Consider the following 15,928-nt stretch of genomic DNA (forward strand, 5'->3'; position numbering starts at 1 on the left):
ACTGCCTACCACCACGGTCTATTCAGCGCTTTGGGGAGCCCTGGTGCGACAGGCTTAGACCCTTGTGCACTTGGAGGACGTTGTAGATGGCACGAGCAACCGTTCAGCTCTGCCTCCTTGGGCAGCACTTTCCAAGGCCGCTCAGGGACTCGGGCGCTGCAAGCGCTGGTGACTACAACACCCGGTCCCTGCACCCCAGACCTCCCTGCTTGCTCAAGGCAGCCCCGAGGCCCGCGCGGTTACCTTGGTCGCTTGCATGAGCTCGTGCCAATGCCGGTCCCGGATGGCGGGGTTCTGCAGCTCGTTCACGGCCCGCAGGGAGGTGATCATGTTCTTCACGGTGTTATCCAGCCCAATGAACACATCCCAGCTCCTCATCTCTTTGTCCAGGCTCCTGATGTCCTTCGCGAACTTCTTTGAATCGATGTCCATCTGCTCCACGTTGATGTCTTTCCACTTCGTTGTCTTCCAGGCATCGATGCTCGCGGTCACCTGCGGTCACAGACCAGCTGCACTGCCCGCACCATTTGCAAAGGCTCGTCCCATGTTTCCGAACACGCGTTCCCCTCTCAGCTCTGGCTGCGGCTTTCAGAAGAGGGAAAGCGCTCCCCTCCGGCAATGCACAGGCCGGGGCACGTGGGCCAGGCAGGCCCCGGTCGCAGGAACTGTCACTGCAGGGCGCAGACACCCCCCGGGGACCTGGTCCCATGCCGAGACACGTGCATACACACACGCACACCGCCCGTGCCACACACCTACACATGTGCCCCTGCACACCGCTTACCTCAGGACATGCTTGACACACTTACCAAGACAATCATATCCCAGAGCTCCTTGAGCAAACGCACTTCTTTGTGGCATGCTTTGAGCTGCTTATAGTCCGGGATGGACACTTCAAAGAGCCCGGCGGACTTGGCCAGGGCTTCCATGTTGCTCTCCATTGCGGTGATGCTCTTCTGTTGCTGGTGAGGAGAACACAAAAGGCCTTGGCCACGGGAGCTGCCGCTGCGCTGTGCTCAGCGAGGCGCTCTGAGAGTGGCAGTGTCCCCTGCTGGGGTCGAGCGTGTCCCCAGCTGCAGGCCCCAGGCCCCAGGCCCTGCAGCGAGCACTGGGGAGCGCAGACCGAGGGCAGCAAACCTCCCCGCCACGTGCAGAGCAGCAGCCCAGCTTCCCGCTGCCCCAGCCTGGGTCCCCCTCCTGCAGGATGCACAGCCAGGGCCCGGCTTCTCCACCAGCCCTGCCCTCTCCCGTGGCCCTGGGCACAGCAGAGCTCAGCGCCAGGTGGAGGACACCACGCAGAGCATGGACACCCGGGACCTTGTGCCTGTCACCTCTGCAGGGCCGTGTGGAGGACGATTTGCCCCCAGACCCTCCCTTCTCTGAGCATTACCTTGTTCAAGGACTGGTATGGATCCGGATCCATAAAAGTGAAGGGGGCCTCTTCTCTGAACTTCTCCCTGAACTCGTGCTGCCGCACCTGTGAGGAAGCAGAGAGCGAGCGGACACATGGGAGGGGGCTGCATGTGGCGCGCCACGGACCCAGGCCCGGCATGAGGCTGAGGCAAGACCCCAAGGCAGCTCTGCTTGAGCCGCGGGGAGTGACTGCAGCGGCTCTCCTGGCCGCCGGAGTTTATTTGCCATTTATTTTTAAAAGATCATTTTTTTGCAATTTCTTAGTTGGTCTAAGAAAAGGTGTCATCTCTGAACCAAGAGGTCTAGAGTTTTTTGCATTTCTTTTTTGTCTCAGATCAACACAGCTACCAAATACATCCCCACCATTTGCTAGCACCCTCGCCAGGCCAGGGGCTGCCCCTGGGACAGCAGCCGTGAGTGAGGGGCTGGGACCAGAGTCTTTGGCCCCGGGCTCCCCGCCCAGGCTGTCATGCTATGAACACACGGTGGGATGGCTAGGAAACTCCCAGCCGTGCAGAACATCACTGCTGCTGTCTGGTGCCCTGAAGACCTCAGGGCACTCACCTGAAAAGCTCTCCCTGCCCAGAGACACTTCCATCCCGGGGCAGAGGGTGCTCGGGCTGCAGCCCCCATGGACTCAGAGCCAAGGGCTGCTAGCAGGGCACTTTCCAGGAGAGGCCCGAGCTCTGGGACATCTCCCGAGCCCAGGTCCTACGCCCCTTGCACACCGGTGCTGTGCCCGGGTGGGCCTGGCTGTCTGAGACAAACGAGACAGCAGTTGGGGGTCTAGATCTGGCAAATGGATCATCTCATGGCTGTTTCCGTGCCAGAGCTGCACTGCAGGTGCAGGCGCCGGGTTCTGCGACGTGCCCAGGGCCATGGCCATGGCCGGGGCCGGGGCGGGCTGGAGCCGAAACGCATCCGTTGCATTCCTTGGCTTTGCTCCCACTCTGGCGCGGGCAAGAAGCCAAGTGAGCACAGAGCACGCGGTACCTCGAACTGCTGGCACTTCCTGCGGATGATGGAGACCTCGTTAGCCTGCAGCGGGGCCACGTTCTGCTTCACCTGGAAGGACAGCTTCTTGGTGTTGTTCCACTGCTCCGGCAGCTCCTGCAGCAGGCCAAGGACAATCAGCATCCCACCACCTTGCACCCTAGGGTGCAAGCAGACACCACCGCCCGGCCCGCAGGTGCTCGCCAAGGAGCACGAGGAGGGGGACGGGCAGGGCTGGAATTTGCAGAGAACACAAACTAATTAGTGCTGATGAAAATGAAAGAACCCGGGCAAGGGCCAACCGGGGGCTGGGCCCGTGGGCAGGGTGGTGGCACGAGAAACTCCCTGGTGACACGTCCTGCAGGATGGACTCAAACTCCCTCTTGCCCCGGTGCCTGGAGCCCGGGCAGGTGATGCCGCCACTGCCCCTTGTGCAGCTCCCTGCACCTCCCTGGGCGGCACCTGGTACCAGGCACACGCCCTTGGCCCGGCCCTGCCAAGCCAGCCCTATGCTCCTTCCCATCACCAGCCTGTCCTCCACGTGGCAGGGCACCCCCGGGGATGCTGTCCTTTCTAGGACACTTAACATGCAGCCGCAGCTGAATCAGCGGGAAGTTCAGTAATGCGGTGATTGATTTTGGCTGTTTCCAGTGAGACGTGCTGCCCTGCCCCTGCCCATGTAACAAAGGCATGGCTGCATTGGGTCTCAGCCTTCTGGAGCCGCGGGCATGGGCAGATGCCCCGACGAACCCCGCGGGCCGCGCTGCACAACCAGCTGCTGCATTCGACAACCTACGTGCAGCTGCATGTGGATTTCCTCCGGCATCTCTTCCCCGTAGGTCTTGAGGAGTTCGATGGTTTGCTTCAGGGGCTCAAACATGTGGTCTGTGGCTGCCTGCCGGTCTTTGACCCTCATCAGGTGTCCCATCACCTCCACCAGCCCGTCATAGTCACCTTCCTTCAGGGGCTTAGTCAGGCCCGCGTTCGCTTCCTTCATGAAATCTGCTAGGCCCTGGAGGCTGCAAGGGAGGCGAGGGGTCCGCAGGAGCCGGCAAGGCCAGGCCAGGCCAGGCCTCCCACAGTCACCCCCGAGACAGGCCCAGCAGCCGGGCGGGCGAGCAGCCTTCCTCCCTCGGGCCACAGCCTTCCCACGCTGGGACCCACAAGGGAGGGTTTCCCGCAGGACAGACCCGGCGGGTCCCGACTGTCCGTGGTGCGGATCCCAGATCTCCGGACAGACACGACCCGCCACCATCTCCCCGGTGCGACTCGCCCGGTCGGTCATTAGCAGCGCCGGGAAAGCCCGGCCGACTCGGCCCCCCTCTACCTGGTTGTGACGTGGTCGACCAGGTGCTGCTTGAACATGAGACTCCAGCGCTTGACGGTGTTGAGGAGCGCCTGCTTGAAGGGGCGGCAGTCGCTCTGCAGCCAGCCGCTGAACACCTTCATGTTCTCGAACTTGGACACCTCCTCATACAGCTTCTCGTACAGATCGATCTGCAGGCGCACACAGACATGACGCCAGGGCTGCTGTGGCTGTGCTACTGAGGGAGATCCCTGTAGCAAAGCCTCCGGAGGGACCGTTCCCACCTCCAGGCACAGCAGCCCCAGCCCCAGCCCAGCGTGCGCTCACTGACGGGGAGCGTGTGCTCTTGGGGACTGCTGGACCCGGCCCTGCTCCCACCGGAGCAGCACGGGTGCAGAAGGCTCCTCCGGATGGAGGCCGCTACCCAGCCGGGGGCAGGTGGGCACCCGTGCAGAGCAGCAAGGACCTGCCCTAAATGCCCCTCGCTGCAGCACGTCTGGTGGGAATTCCCTGCCCCGTAGCTGGCGGCACATGGACAGGAGTCCCAGCTCTGCCCGGAGGGGTGTGGAGGGCCACGGGGCACCTGTACCCCCTGCAGAAAGATGGACAGACCTAATGCGAGGGGCTGGAGGGGCCTCACCTGCAGCTGGAACTGCTGCAGGGGCGGTGGGGCGTGCGGCAGGTACTCCTCCGCGTGGGACTCCAGCTCCTCGAGTGTCAGCCCGCGCCCGAACGTGAGGAACTGCTGCATGAAGTCGCGGGGGTTGTCCATCCACAGGTAGCTGTACTTCTCGAAGGAGTCCTCGTACTCCTCCCCCTGCTTCATGGCGCTGATGACCAGAGATGCCACCTCCTCCCGCATCTCCAGCAGGTCCGACATGTCCTCCAGGTTGCTCTGCAAGGCACGGGGTGCTCAGCGGGGTGCGTGGGCTGCCCGTGTCGAGTCGGGGCTACGTGCCCCAATGCCACAAAGGACTGCCAGGGACAGCGGCTCTGCTCCTGGCATGGGGAGATCTCAGCCCCTCTTGGAGACGCTGTCCCACTGGGAATCAGAGGCTGAGCCTTTGCCCGAGCAGGGAGTGGGACCCAGGTGTCCGAGCTCCTGGGGAACGCCAAAGCCCCCCGCCGGGCTCAGGAATCTGCCCCTGGTTTATTTTCCAGTCAAAACCAGGCAGCAAATTCAGTCCAATTGGTGCTGCCCCCCCTGCAGTGCAACCCAGCCCCCAGGTGGGCAAGCGGGTCGCACGGGCCCTGCTGAGAGGGGGAGCCCGAGGCAGAGGGGCGCACCTTGTAGCTCTGCTTGCCGTGGGCCAGGCGGGGGATGAACCTGGCCGCTTCATAGATGTCGTTCGTGAGACTTTCCACCAGCTCCAGGAAGCCGTTCTCTGCCCCCACCTCCAGGGACGGGTGGTAGCGCAGGTCGTCTCTGTACAGCTCCAGGCGCACCTCAAACAGTGGCGCGACGTTGGCCTGGACGGGCAAGGCCGAGCCTGTCACCGTCCAGCCTCTGTAGTGCCGGCCATCAGCTCTGTCGCCCGCTGCCCCAATGCCAGCCCCCCCGGTCCCCTGCAGACCGGCTGCCTCCCCCGGCAGCCCCGACCAGCCCACCAGCACCTTGGCCTTGCCCTCGCGGGTCTCTGTGGCCCAGCTGGTTGCCCCCCTTCCTTGGCTCTTATTTCATCCCCAGAGGGCAATCCTGCTGGGCCTGGCTCCCAGCTCGAGGGGTCCCGGGGACGGACTGGGAGGGCAGCACGGGGAAGCGGCAGGGCGAGCCGTCCGCGCCGAGAGCAGGGGCACTACGGGAACGGGCGGGTTGCGCCTGACGGAGCCTCGTGCCCCCTTGCTCCTCGCAGTGCCGGCTCCCACATGGCCTCGCCAGCTGGCACCACCACATGAGTCGCTGCGGGGAGCAGGGTTCACAGCCCAGCACTGAGCACGCAGGAATGGCAGGGCTGTGACGGAGACGCCCTGCGAGGCGTGGTGATGGAGGGTCCCTCAGCCCACGCCGAGGCCGTGTGGGCACACGTGCTACCCGTGTGCCCGCATTCGCATTTGGCCAAGGGCAGCAGGGTCCCAGCCACGTACCCCTGGTGCCATGTTGGTGAGCAGGAACTGGAGCGAGTTGTGGACGAACTGGAAGAACCCGTCCAGGACCGCGTTATCCACGTACTCCACGTAGTTCAGCCACGTCCGGGACGTGCTGTCAGCCTTGAATAAGTCTGTGTTCTCCTGCAAGCAGAGCAGCCGTCAGCCCTTTGCCTGGGCATCTGCACGCTCGCAAGCCCCGAGCTCGCAGCTGGTCCCTAAGGCGAGCTCCCTCCTCCCAGACGTCTCCTCCGACAGCCCCGGCTCAGCCCGGGGGAAGAACGACTTGTCTAACGTTCCTGGAAAAGGGCTCTTCCTTGGGGTGGGCCACGAGTGGCCCTGAGGTCCTGCTGGACGGCTGCTAGGGAGGGGTCTTTTACCTCGGGTCTGCAATAGCAACCTGAGAAAAGAGCTGCTGGGCCAGCCGGAGGGCCGCAGAGCCGTGGGGCCAGCCTAGCATGGGGAAATGCCAGGGGCGATGGCTCGGAGACAGGCAGCGGGGAGATGCTAAAGGCAAGGATGAGCTCTACCCGCTGCAGTCGGGACCCCAAGGAGCTTTCCCAGCCTCTCACTGTCAGCATGGCCTGAATCTTCAGCCCTACGTCCTGAATGGCTGCGTAGCGCTTGGTTAAGTTGCTCGCCTTCCCATCCAGGTCCAAGAGGGCCATCTCCTTGTTGTCCTTCCTTTCAAACAAAGGGCTGGCGGCCCAGTCCTGCAAGGACCCTCCGACATTCAGCCCGTGCCTTTGTGCCGGCTGGAGACACCTGGGCCTCAGGAGCCCGAAGTGCCCACGTGCCACGCGCAGGCGGCCCATGCCCATCTGCCGCACTAGCGTGGCGGTGCCTGCAAAACCCAGCGCTCACCTGCATGAGCTGGACAACGTTCTCTACGTTTAGCTTCGTTTTCTGGATTCTCGCCTCTAAGTTGTATAAACCGTCCCTCATCTCCTGGATGTACTCCATAGCCCCTGAGAGAAACCGTGCGGGCAGCTGAGAGACCTAAACACCTGCTAACGGGTCTGACCGAGAGGCTGTCGTCTGAGGATCAGCCCTGCCGGGCATTTCTGCTCTCCCGTGCATGTCCAGCTAAAGGCAGGGGTACCGGGGCATGTCCCAGGACGCCCCACTGCCCCTTCTCCTCCTGCCATAGAGGGCACAGAGCCCTTGGCCTCCGCGAGCCTGGCCGGCAGCAGCCTGCCTCTTCTCCAGACAGAGGATGCACGAGCCCAGCCGAGCCCAGCCGTGGGGCTGATGTGAGATGGGGAATCCCGGGCCAGCCCCGGGTGTGCGAGGGAGCTGTGCTGGGTGGGGCAGAGGCAGCTGGCTGTACCTTCGCTGCTCCAGAACAGCGTGGTTTCGGCCGTCTTCAGCTTGGCGTCCGTCTCCTCCAGCTCCTCCTTTATCAGAGGAAGTTCAACTGGCAGCACCGTCAACCTGATCTGGAAACAGCAGTGCCCGTGGCTGAGGACCCGGGCTGCTCCACGGGGCCAAGGGGAGGTTGCAGCCCTCACTGCCACAAGCCGGTCTGGCCCGAGCACCTCCGCCCCCTCCGTCTGGCTGCTCGCAGGCAGAGGAGGCCCCATTCCTGCGGCCCTGGCCAGGAGGGCAGTGTGGCCGGCACCGTGGAGGGTGGTTTGCTCAGGGACACGCAGGCGGCCGAAGCCCCAGGGCTGCCGTCTCCCGCGGCTCCAGGCGGGAAGTGGTGCTTACAGCATGCGGCACCCTGATTAGCGTGTCCAAGCACCACGGGTTTGTACAGCCCGGCTGTTCCACAAGAGAGCCCATTGCCCAACGTAGAGTTTGACCCGGTTGTGACAGACTGAAAACTAGCTCTTACAGGGACAAGGAGGTGGAGGACGCTTTCTTGCTTGGCCGTACGTTCTCCCAGTTTTCCAACGTACCTTGTTGTACCAACCCACGATGAGATCCAAGTTGTCCACGAACTTGCGGAAAGTCTCGTTGCGAGCAAAGAGGCTCTCGGCACTCCCCGGAATATCCTTCTGCTGCTGGAAATTCAAGTACTTGACTTCCCGGAGAACAGCAACGAGCTGCAAGATGCAAGGGCAGAAAGAAGCACCTGTCAGCACAGGCGAAACTTTCAGCCGCTTTGTAAGGACAAATCCTGCGAGTGAATCGGGGGAAGTCCATGTGGGTCAGAGCCGGCCCAGTGCCACAGACACGCAGCGCGAGGCTGCTGCAGGGGTTTTATCACAGGTGACACAAGCAGGAGCTGGGATCTGGGCCCACGCAGCGGCTGCCCCGGCCGATGTTGGCAGGACGGCTCCGCATGGGAGCGCACGACACACCGACCTTCTGGCTGAAGTTGACCCTTAGGAGCATGGAGTCCAGATCCCTCCGCAGCAAAGGCTGCTCCAGGTTGAACTGGCAGTCGGCATCCACCTGGCCTATCCACTCCTCGTAGGTCTGGTCGCGGTAATTCTGCAGCAGACGTATCATCTCCCTGTACTTCTCGTGCACCAGCTTCGCCTCAGCGCTGGCCATGATGCTGCCGGAGGTAATGATCCGAGTGAGGCGCGTCGGCAGAGCGTGGGCTTCGATCCCTGCCCCGCGGCACGTACCCGGAGAGGAGCGCCCTGCAGCACGCGGTGCAGGACGGCTACTTACGGGTGAGTGATGGCTTGCAGCTCCCTCATCTGCACATCCAGCCTCTCTTGGAGCTCCAGAGCCCACTTCAGGTGCCCAGCAACGGGGGGCATGTTCTTGTTGATGGGCAGAGCGCCTCTGCTCGACTGGGCAGCCACTACCTGGGCATCGTACGTGACCTTGGCATTGTCCAGTTCAGCATTTAACATTTCCAGCAGGGTCAAGTAGCGAGGAGATGCTTCTGTCTTGATCAGAGGTCGGTCCAGGAGGGATGCAAACATGTGGACGAGCTAAAGAACCAAGTTTGCGCTGTTTCCGCTGCAGTGTAGCTGCTGGCACAGCTCTCAGTAAATCGTGCTAGTTGCACTAGGAGCACACGGTGCCCTTCCCCTAGGAAGGAGACACTAGGAGCACACTGTGACAGCTAAAGACCTGCTTCCTCCACAGATCACTGCAGCTCAGTGGCCTCCCTTCTCCCCTGGGGTAAGTGGGGAAAGTCCGGGCAGCACCTAAACTAGCATTGCCCAACCAAAGGAAACCTTGCTCCAAAAACCCAAGTGCTGGTGCTGCCGTGCAAGGAGGTCAGTAAAGTAAGAGTGCCTTGTTTTGGGAGAGTCAATCCCATTCCCTTTCGCCCCTGTATCATTATACCGAATGGTTCCTATATTTGTGAGACTAGAGAAGTCAACGTGACTCCCACCAAAGTCAGAACGAACTTTCCGGGAGTATCAAACTGGAACGAGACAAGCCCAAACGATTCGCCAGGCTTTCTCCTCCGTGCAACTCGTGCTGGCATTGCGTTGCACCGACCCGAAGGTCCCACAGTCTGGCCGTCCTGCGCACGAGCGGTAGGGCTTCACCTCTTCCCACCCCACCGTGTCTTGCAGACTCTGAATCCAACAGCCCCTGGGCCCTGCGGCAGTGTTCCCGCCAGATGATTTCATTTCCACAAAACTGCATTTTCTGATGGGAAATCCTTCCCCTGAAACCGTTTCTGCCAGCTCCAACATTTCCTTGCTCGTCTATTGTCTCCCTCGAGCGCCCCACCTGAGAACCAGGCCTCTGCGAGGTGGCTTGCACAGACACCCGCAGATTTGGGCGGGTGCTTCTCACTTACTCCAAAAGCACCTGCCCCTGGCGGGCACGAGCGCTATCCCTGCGCAGACCTGGCACCAGCCCCGCCAGGACGCTCTCCCCAGCGGGGTGTGCACTGCCACCCTGCTAGAGGTGGGTGCGTGAGCTGCACACGTCCATGTGTACCTTCACAGCAGACTCAAAACTGTTGCAGTCACCGAATCCTTGGCAGAAGATGGTCACCAGCCTCCTGTCCAGGTCCTGGACTTTGGTCTGGAACTCCGCAAAGTCCACATCAAATTGCTGCCAATGCAAAGCACGGGGATTAGCACGGCCAGGGAGCGGGGTCTGCTCGGGCAGGCGGCTGCGAGATCCGCAACCCAAGGAATCACTCAGCTCAATGCATTTGTTGCCATGGTGACTGCTCCACATGCAGATCCCCCGGCTTGCTCAAGGCAAGTCATCGATCGATGGAAAACCAGCCGGCGCTTGGCACCGACAGCGACTCACCTCTTCCGCAGGATCCAAGGGATCGTATTTGCAGTCAGCAAACACCTTGATGAGCTCCGAGACCTCCTCATAAATCTGAAACACCATATTCCCGAGGATGTTTCCTCGCACGCCGCCCAGCTCGATCTTCTCCAGCTTCAGGAATTCCACGGCCGTCACGTACAGCTCCTGCCGGGCAGAAAGAGCCGCGTCGTCCCCGTAGCCAGCGCGGGCCCCGCCGTACCGGGCTGGTAGCAGCAGCCGGCCAGGGCCGGACGGAGGCTGCCGAACGGGTGATCAGGGGGAAGAACATGGGCTCTAAATGGATGAGAGAGATCATGGGGCACAGGCCACCTGCATGGCAGAGGGCTGCCAAGCCTGCGTGGAGGCGTGCCCCCATTTCCCAGAGGGAGAAGCTGAGCCCCGGGTCAGCCAGGTGCATCAGCGGGTGCCTGGTGCATCGGGACCGCTAGTGCTCACGGCAAGCCCCCTGGCACCAGTCCACTCCTCTAGCCAGCGCACGGCTCTGCTGCATTACTGTTCTCTGGGGGAGCCCCTGGGCCTGGAGGGCGCGGTGCGACGTGGCACGGCGCGGGGCTCCAGCTGCCCTGCAGGCCCCTCCTGCACCCCAGGGCTGGGCAGGGAGGACGTGACTGTCCTGGGCACAGCTCAAGTCCCTGCCCCCGCTCACCTCGATGGTCTTCAGCCGGTGCAGGAACGAGTCCATCCTGCCAAACACGAGAGAGGAGGGGAACTCCCAGAGCCGCAGCTCCTTGTCCTGGAAGGGGAGCAGGCTGTGGTCAGGGCGGGAAGGCATGCGAGAGCGAAGGGGTCCAGCGCCCCGTGCCCCCAGAGCAGCGTGCCTGGAAGAAGGCGGGCATGGCGTCCGAGCAGCAGGCGTCGTAGGTCCGGTACAGCTTCTCGATGACGGTGATGCTCAGCCTGATCCCGCCCAGGATCTCCTCGATCTCGCCCTGCAGGCCCTTCATCACCTCCTCCGGGCTCAGGAAGTTCCGGGTCTGAACGGGGCGAAAGGTAGCAGTGTGCTCAGGCGCCAGGCCCCCCCGCACCGCCCCGGCCAGGGACGCACGTGCTCCCCTGACGCAGCCTCCCGAGTGGCGGCTGCCCAAAGCACGGGGCCACTGGGTCTGAAGAGGGAACGTGCCCTGGTTGGTGCCACCTCGGGCAGCAAAGAGGAGGCTAAAGGAGAGAGCAGCGGCTGCCCGCCGCTGGACATAGCGCGGCCCCCCGGGCTGGCCGTGGCAAAGGAGCCTGCGCCCCGGGCATACCAGCTCAATGAAGAGGTTGCAGATCTCCTGCAGGATGACGATGATGCGGGAGGGCGTGCTGTAGTGCCCGGAGTTGGCCCACACCAGGCAGACCGTGTACAGGACCTGGTCGATGTAGGGTGGCAGCTGAGGGGGAAACGGGCACGTTGGATGCGGGGGAGACGCTTGGCGCACAACAGCACGCGCTGGGCATGACAGTGTGGCCGTGTCGGGCTGGCACCAGGCCACTCGCACCGTGGCACAAGGCGAGGGCTAAGGGGCAGGGAGCTCATGCAGGGCCTGCCGGGGCCGAGCTGTCCCACTGCCAGCATCCGGAGCCCTGGGACGTGCTCGCTTGAGGGCTGCCGCCCCAGCAGCCGTTCAGTGCCCGGGCCTGGCCTGCCCTGACCTCCGACTGCTGCACTGACGCAGGGAAGCCGGGGACTGGGACAGCCACGTCCCGTGGCCACAGCGCGCCGGTACCTGGGCATAGTCCACTTGCTCCATTTCCTCCAGCAGCACCCGGAGCGGCTTCAGGTACAGGTCGATGTCACTGGCTTCCTTCAGCCCTGCAGCAAGCGGCCAGAGCAGCCGGGCTGAGCGCGGAGGCCGCGGTGCTGGGCCCCCGGCCCGAGCCTGGCCCACCCCTACCTGCATTGACGTCCTTGAAAACAGCCTTGAGCGCCGGCCAGTAGCAGCTCTTCGCCTTCTTCAGCACGCCGGTGATCATGGTCACGCGCGTGGAGAGCAGCTGGGGGCAGGACGGAGGGTGAGCAAGGGGCTCCCGGGCACGGGGGAGACGTGGCGCCGGGGCGGGGCGGGGCGGGGGGCACCACCTGCTCGTGGATGCACCCCAGGTTCCTCAGCCGGGTGCGCCAGAAGTCGAACTCCACCCTGGGCAGCGGGTTGGAGCCGTCCAGCAAGGGCTGCGCCGAGTCCTTGTTCAGGACGTCCCGGATCTGGTGGGACCAGTCGATGATGGTGGTCTCGATGCTGTGCAGCAAGGCGCTGTCCAGTGCGGCAGGGAGACTGCAAGGCAAAGGCCCGCACTCCGTCACCTGCCGGCCAAACCCTGGCCTGGTGATCCCGGCCGCCCCACGGGGACCCTGCCCTCCCCACGCGCGGCCTCCTAGCCAGCTCGGGCTGCAGCCAGGCACGTGTCACCAGCGCAATCCGGCCTGCGGTCATGCAAGGGGCCCCGCGGCGCGGCGTGGCGCGGCACCCGCCTGCATTGCGCAGCCCCGGGTGCGGAGGGACCCCGCCCCGCGCTCACCTGCCCAGCAGCGTGCAGGAGCTGTCCAGATCCTCCAGGTGCTCGGGGAGGGGGAGCAGCGTCTTCCCTTGGATCTTGCCCCCCATGACGAACATCTCGTTCTTCAGCCGGTGGGCCTGCTTCACCACGTCCTCGGAGACCACGTGGGGCCACCCGCTCAGGTTCCCCTCCTTCAGGAACAGCGAGTAGACGACCTAGGAGCAAGCACACGGTCGGTCCGGCACCGGCACCGGCACCGACGCACCCGGAGGGAGACAAGCGTGCCGGCGCCGCGCCCTGCTCCGGAGGAGCCGGTTGGCCCCTCGCAGCCCGGCGGGCGCCCACCTCCTCCACCGCGGCGATCAGCTGCTCCACGGGCGAGGGCCCCAGGTCCCCCACCAGCAGCCCCGCGCGGCAGTTGTCGCGGGTGATGTTCTCCCGCTTCTTCTTCACGAAGTAGATGCCCTTGCCCTTGAGGGCGGGCGGGAAGTCGAGGCAGGGCACCAGCTGCCCGGCGGGGCTCAGGCTCAGCACCAGCGCCAGCACGTCCTGCTTGTCGAAGAACTCGGCGAGCGTGGCGCTGCCCTCCTCGCTGCCCACCAGCTTGGCCCACTTGTCGGGCTTGCAGCGCAGCGCCAGCGTCGTGCAGCTCTCCACGAACTCGTGCCGCTTGTCCGTCGCCATCGCCTTCTCCTCCGGGGCCAAGACAAGCTCGTTCAAGGGTCCCTAACGAGGCCTGCCCCGCAGCTCCACAACACCCGGCCTTTCCCCGCCAGCTCTGTCCCCCGCCCCTGCCCAGGGCAGGCCGCGTGAGCCCGATCGAGGCTCCTAAATCACCGAGGGCACCAGGCGTCCGGCGACGCGGCTCGAGCCCTCTCAGCCCGCTCGCCGCCCCCTGCAACCGCCAGAACCCCCCAACCGCCGCGGCTGCCGGAAGCTTCTGCCGCGGGCAGGCACCGGGAGGGGCGGGGGGGGGGGGCAGCCTCTCACTCCTGCCCCCCGCGCCCCTCGCATCGTGGTGTCGATAAATCGCCCCTGGCTTATTTACCGTTAGGGTCCTGGCCTGCACCCAGCCCTGGCTCCCTGGCGCAGGGCTAGCGAGGCTCTGAGGAGCAGCAGGGCGCACGCGGCGAGCACGCGGGGGCCGTGCCCTGCACGCCGGCGTGACGCAGGGCTGGGGCCTCGCTTCAGAGCGGCTGGAGCGCGAGCGGCAGGTTGATGCCGATGGCTTCGAGTGCAGCGCTCAGCCCCAGCTGCCTGCTCCCGGGGGGCTCCCGGACATCCCCGCCCCTGCAGCCTGCAACCGGGGCAAGAGCGGAGCCGGACGAGGCTCGGCGGCCCCCGGCTCCCTTGCACGGGGAGGATCAGGCCGGGCCCTCCCCCGTCAGCAGGGCACCCCGATCCCAGACAGCCCCCAGGCCCCTCCGCTTGGCTCCCCCGGCCGTCGCTGCAGCGTGTGCTGGGGTGGCCGTGCCTGGACTTGGGCCGCGGCAGGAGCCGAGTGCCCCGCGCACCCCAGCACGGATAGGGAGGTGCTCAGGGGCCCAGGCCTGGGTCGTGCCTTGTGATGGGCGCTGCAGCCTGCTCGCCGCACGGGGTCACGCCCAGGGCCGGGGGGCCGCAGCCCACCTGCTCTGCTCCAGCACCTGCGAGCAGCGTGCGGAGACGGGCAGAGAGTGATGCAGAGACCAGAGCGTACCTACCAGTGGGTCCCCTCCAGTGAGTTTACCTCCCACCAGCCCCACGAGGGGCGAAGCCTGCCCTTCGAGGGTGCAAGCGCTCGGGGCAGGCCCTGGCACCCACCTGAGCCTGGCCCGGTGCAAGGGGGCTGGGGCTGGGCCGTGCGGCAGGAGCAGGGAGCCCAGGAGGAGCTGGAGCAGGTGGGAGCCCTGCAGCCAAGCAAGTGCCAGGGCTGGGGGCAGCTCGTCGCCCAAGCCCTTCCTGGCTGCAGCTGGGCCAGGCTCCAGCCTGCATTGCTAAAGGCCCTGTTCAGCCAGGGGCTTCCTCACCAGGGACCACCCTGCCGCTGCGTGGTGCTGGGAGAGGAGGGTGGGCAACACCGGCTGATAGCCAGCAGTGCCCGCAGCTGTCTTCCCTCCAGGGGTGTCAGGAGCCTGCTGAGCACCACTGCCCTGGTCCTTGCAGCACCCGGGACCCTTCCCCACCCCATGGGGCTGGGTGCCACCACCCCTCTAGTGCAAAGGGCAGGGCTGCAGGCAGCTCACCCAGGAGAGCCCCAGGCAAGGCACAGCTCTGTACCCAGAGGGTTGCTCGCAGGTCACAAGGACAGTGCCTTGGGGCCCAACGGCAGCCTGCTCCCCTGCATGGTCGGTGTCCCGGAGAGGGGTGCTCCCAGCAAGGCTGGATCCCAGGGCACGCAGCTGGGGCAGAAGGGGCTGTGGCTGCAAGGAGTCAAATGGGTCACTAACTGGCTGGAGGGCCGCACCCAGAGGGGGGTGGTGGATGGGTCCTATTCGACCTGGAGGGATGTGGGCAGTGGGGTCCCACAGGGCTCGGTCCTCGGACCGCTGTTCAACATCTTCATCAGTGACTTGGATGAGGGGGTGGAAAGTACCCTGTTCAAATTTGCCGATGACACTGGGATGTGGGCATGCTAGAAAGGAGGAACAGGCTGCAATTGGACCTAGACAGGTTACAGGGGTGGGCAGATGAGAACAGGATGGGGTTCAAATGCAGGGTAATGCACCTGGGGAGGAAGAACCAGCAGCAGACCTACAGGCTGGAGAACTCCCTTCTCATTAGTGCAGAGGCAGAAAAGGATCTTGGAGTCATTATTGATGCCACAATGAACATGGGCCGACAGTGTGGGGGTGCAGTCAGGAAGGCCAACCACACCTTGTCATGCATCCACAGATGCATCTCGAGCAGGGCCAAGGAGGTGATCCTCCCCCTCTATGCGACACTGGTCAGGCTGCAGTTGGAGTACTGTGTCCAGGTCTGGGCGCCGCACTTCAGGAGGGATGTGGACAGCATTGAGAGGGTCCAGAGGAGGCCACCCGCATGATCGGGGGCAGCAGGGCAGGCCCCACAAGGAGAGGCTACAGGACCTGAACCTGTTCAGCCTCCACAAGAGAAGGCCAAGGGGGATCTGGTGACCTGTTACAAACTAGTCAGAGGGGACCAGCAGGCATTGGGGGAGTCCCTGTTCCCCCCAGCACTACCAGGAGTGACTAGAAATAACGGTCACAAGCTGGCAGAGGGTAGATTCAGGCTAGACATCAGGAGACACTACTTCACACTCAGGGCGGCTAGGATCTGGAACCAACTTCCAGGAGAAGTGGTGCTGGCTCCCACCCTGGGGGGCTTTAAGAGGAAGCTAGATGAACACCTTGCTGGGGTCGTTTGACCCCAGTGCTCTTTCCTGCCATGGCAGGGGGTCGGACTTGATCTGCTCAGGTCCCTTCCAACCCGACCACCTATGAA

The 15,928-nt window shown here is 64.1% G+C and overlaps 1 protein-coding gene across 1 annotated transcript in view; it reads right to left on the reverse strand.

Moving 5' to 3' along the window:
* Positions 1–13,236, reverse strand: part of DNAH17 (dynein axonemal heavy chain 17) — a 48,903-nt gene extending 35,667 nt beyond the window's left edge. The window contains exons 1-25 of the mRNA XM_059731930.1: positions 12,830–13,236; positions 12,506–12,699; positions 12,069–12,261; positions 11,884–11,983; positions 11,716–11,801; positions 11,254–11,379; positions 10,828–10,983; positions 10,656–10,742; positions 9,986–10,153; positions 9,662–9,778; positions 8,423–8,691; positions 8,108–8,303; positions 7,699–7,845; positions 7,128–7,236; positions 6,662–6,765; positions 6,370–6,510; positions 5,798–5,941; positions 5,000–5,182; positions 4,353–4,607; positions 3,734–3,903; positions 3,203–3,425; positions 2,407–2,523; positions 1,391–1,477; positions 810–962; positions 244–492 (exon numbers count right to left, since the gene is read on the reverse strand). Of these exons, the coding sequence (XP_059587913.1) occupies positions 244–492; positions 810–962; positions 1,391–1,477; positions 2,407–2,523; positions 3,203–3,425; positions 3,734–3,903; positions 4,353–4,607; positions 5,000–5,182; positions 5,798–5,941; positions 6,370–6,510; positions 6,662–6,765; positions 7,128–7,236; positions 7,699–7,845; positions 8,108–8,303; positions 8,423–8,691; positions 9,662–9,778; positions 9,986–10,153; positions 10,656–10,742; positions 10,828–10,983; positions 11,254–11,379; positions 11,716–11,801; positions 11,884–11,983; positions 12,069–12,261; positions 12,506–12,699; positions 12,830–13,168 (4,113 nt within the window). The 5' untranslated portion in view covers positions 13,169–13,236. The remainder of the gene's footprint in view (positions 1–243; positions 493–809; positions 963–1,390; positions 1,478–2,406; positions 2,524–3,202; positions 3,426–3,733; positions 3,904–4,352; positions 4,608–4,999; positions 5,183–5,797; positions 5,942–6,369; positions 6,511–6,661; positions 6,766–7,127; positions 7,237–7,698; positions 7,846–8,107; positions 8,304–8,422; positions 8,692–9,661; positions 9,779–9,985; positions 10,154–10,655; positions 10,743–10,827; positions 10,984–11,253; positions 11,380–11,715; positions 11,802–11,883; positions 11,984–12,068; positions 12,262–12,505; positions 12,700–12,829) is intronic.
* Positions 13,237–15,928: the final 2,692 nt, after the last annotated feature.

The sequence above is a fragment of the Alligator mississippiensis genome, chromosome 8 (assembly GCF_030867095.1).
Source record: "Alligator mississippiensis isolate rAllMis1 chromosome 8, rAllMis1, whole genome shotgun sequence".
Classification (NCBI taxonomy): Eukaryota; Metazoa; Chordata; order Crocodylia; family Alligatoridae; genus Alligator; species Alligator mississippiensis.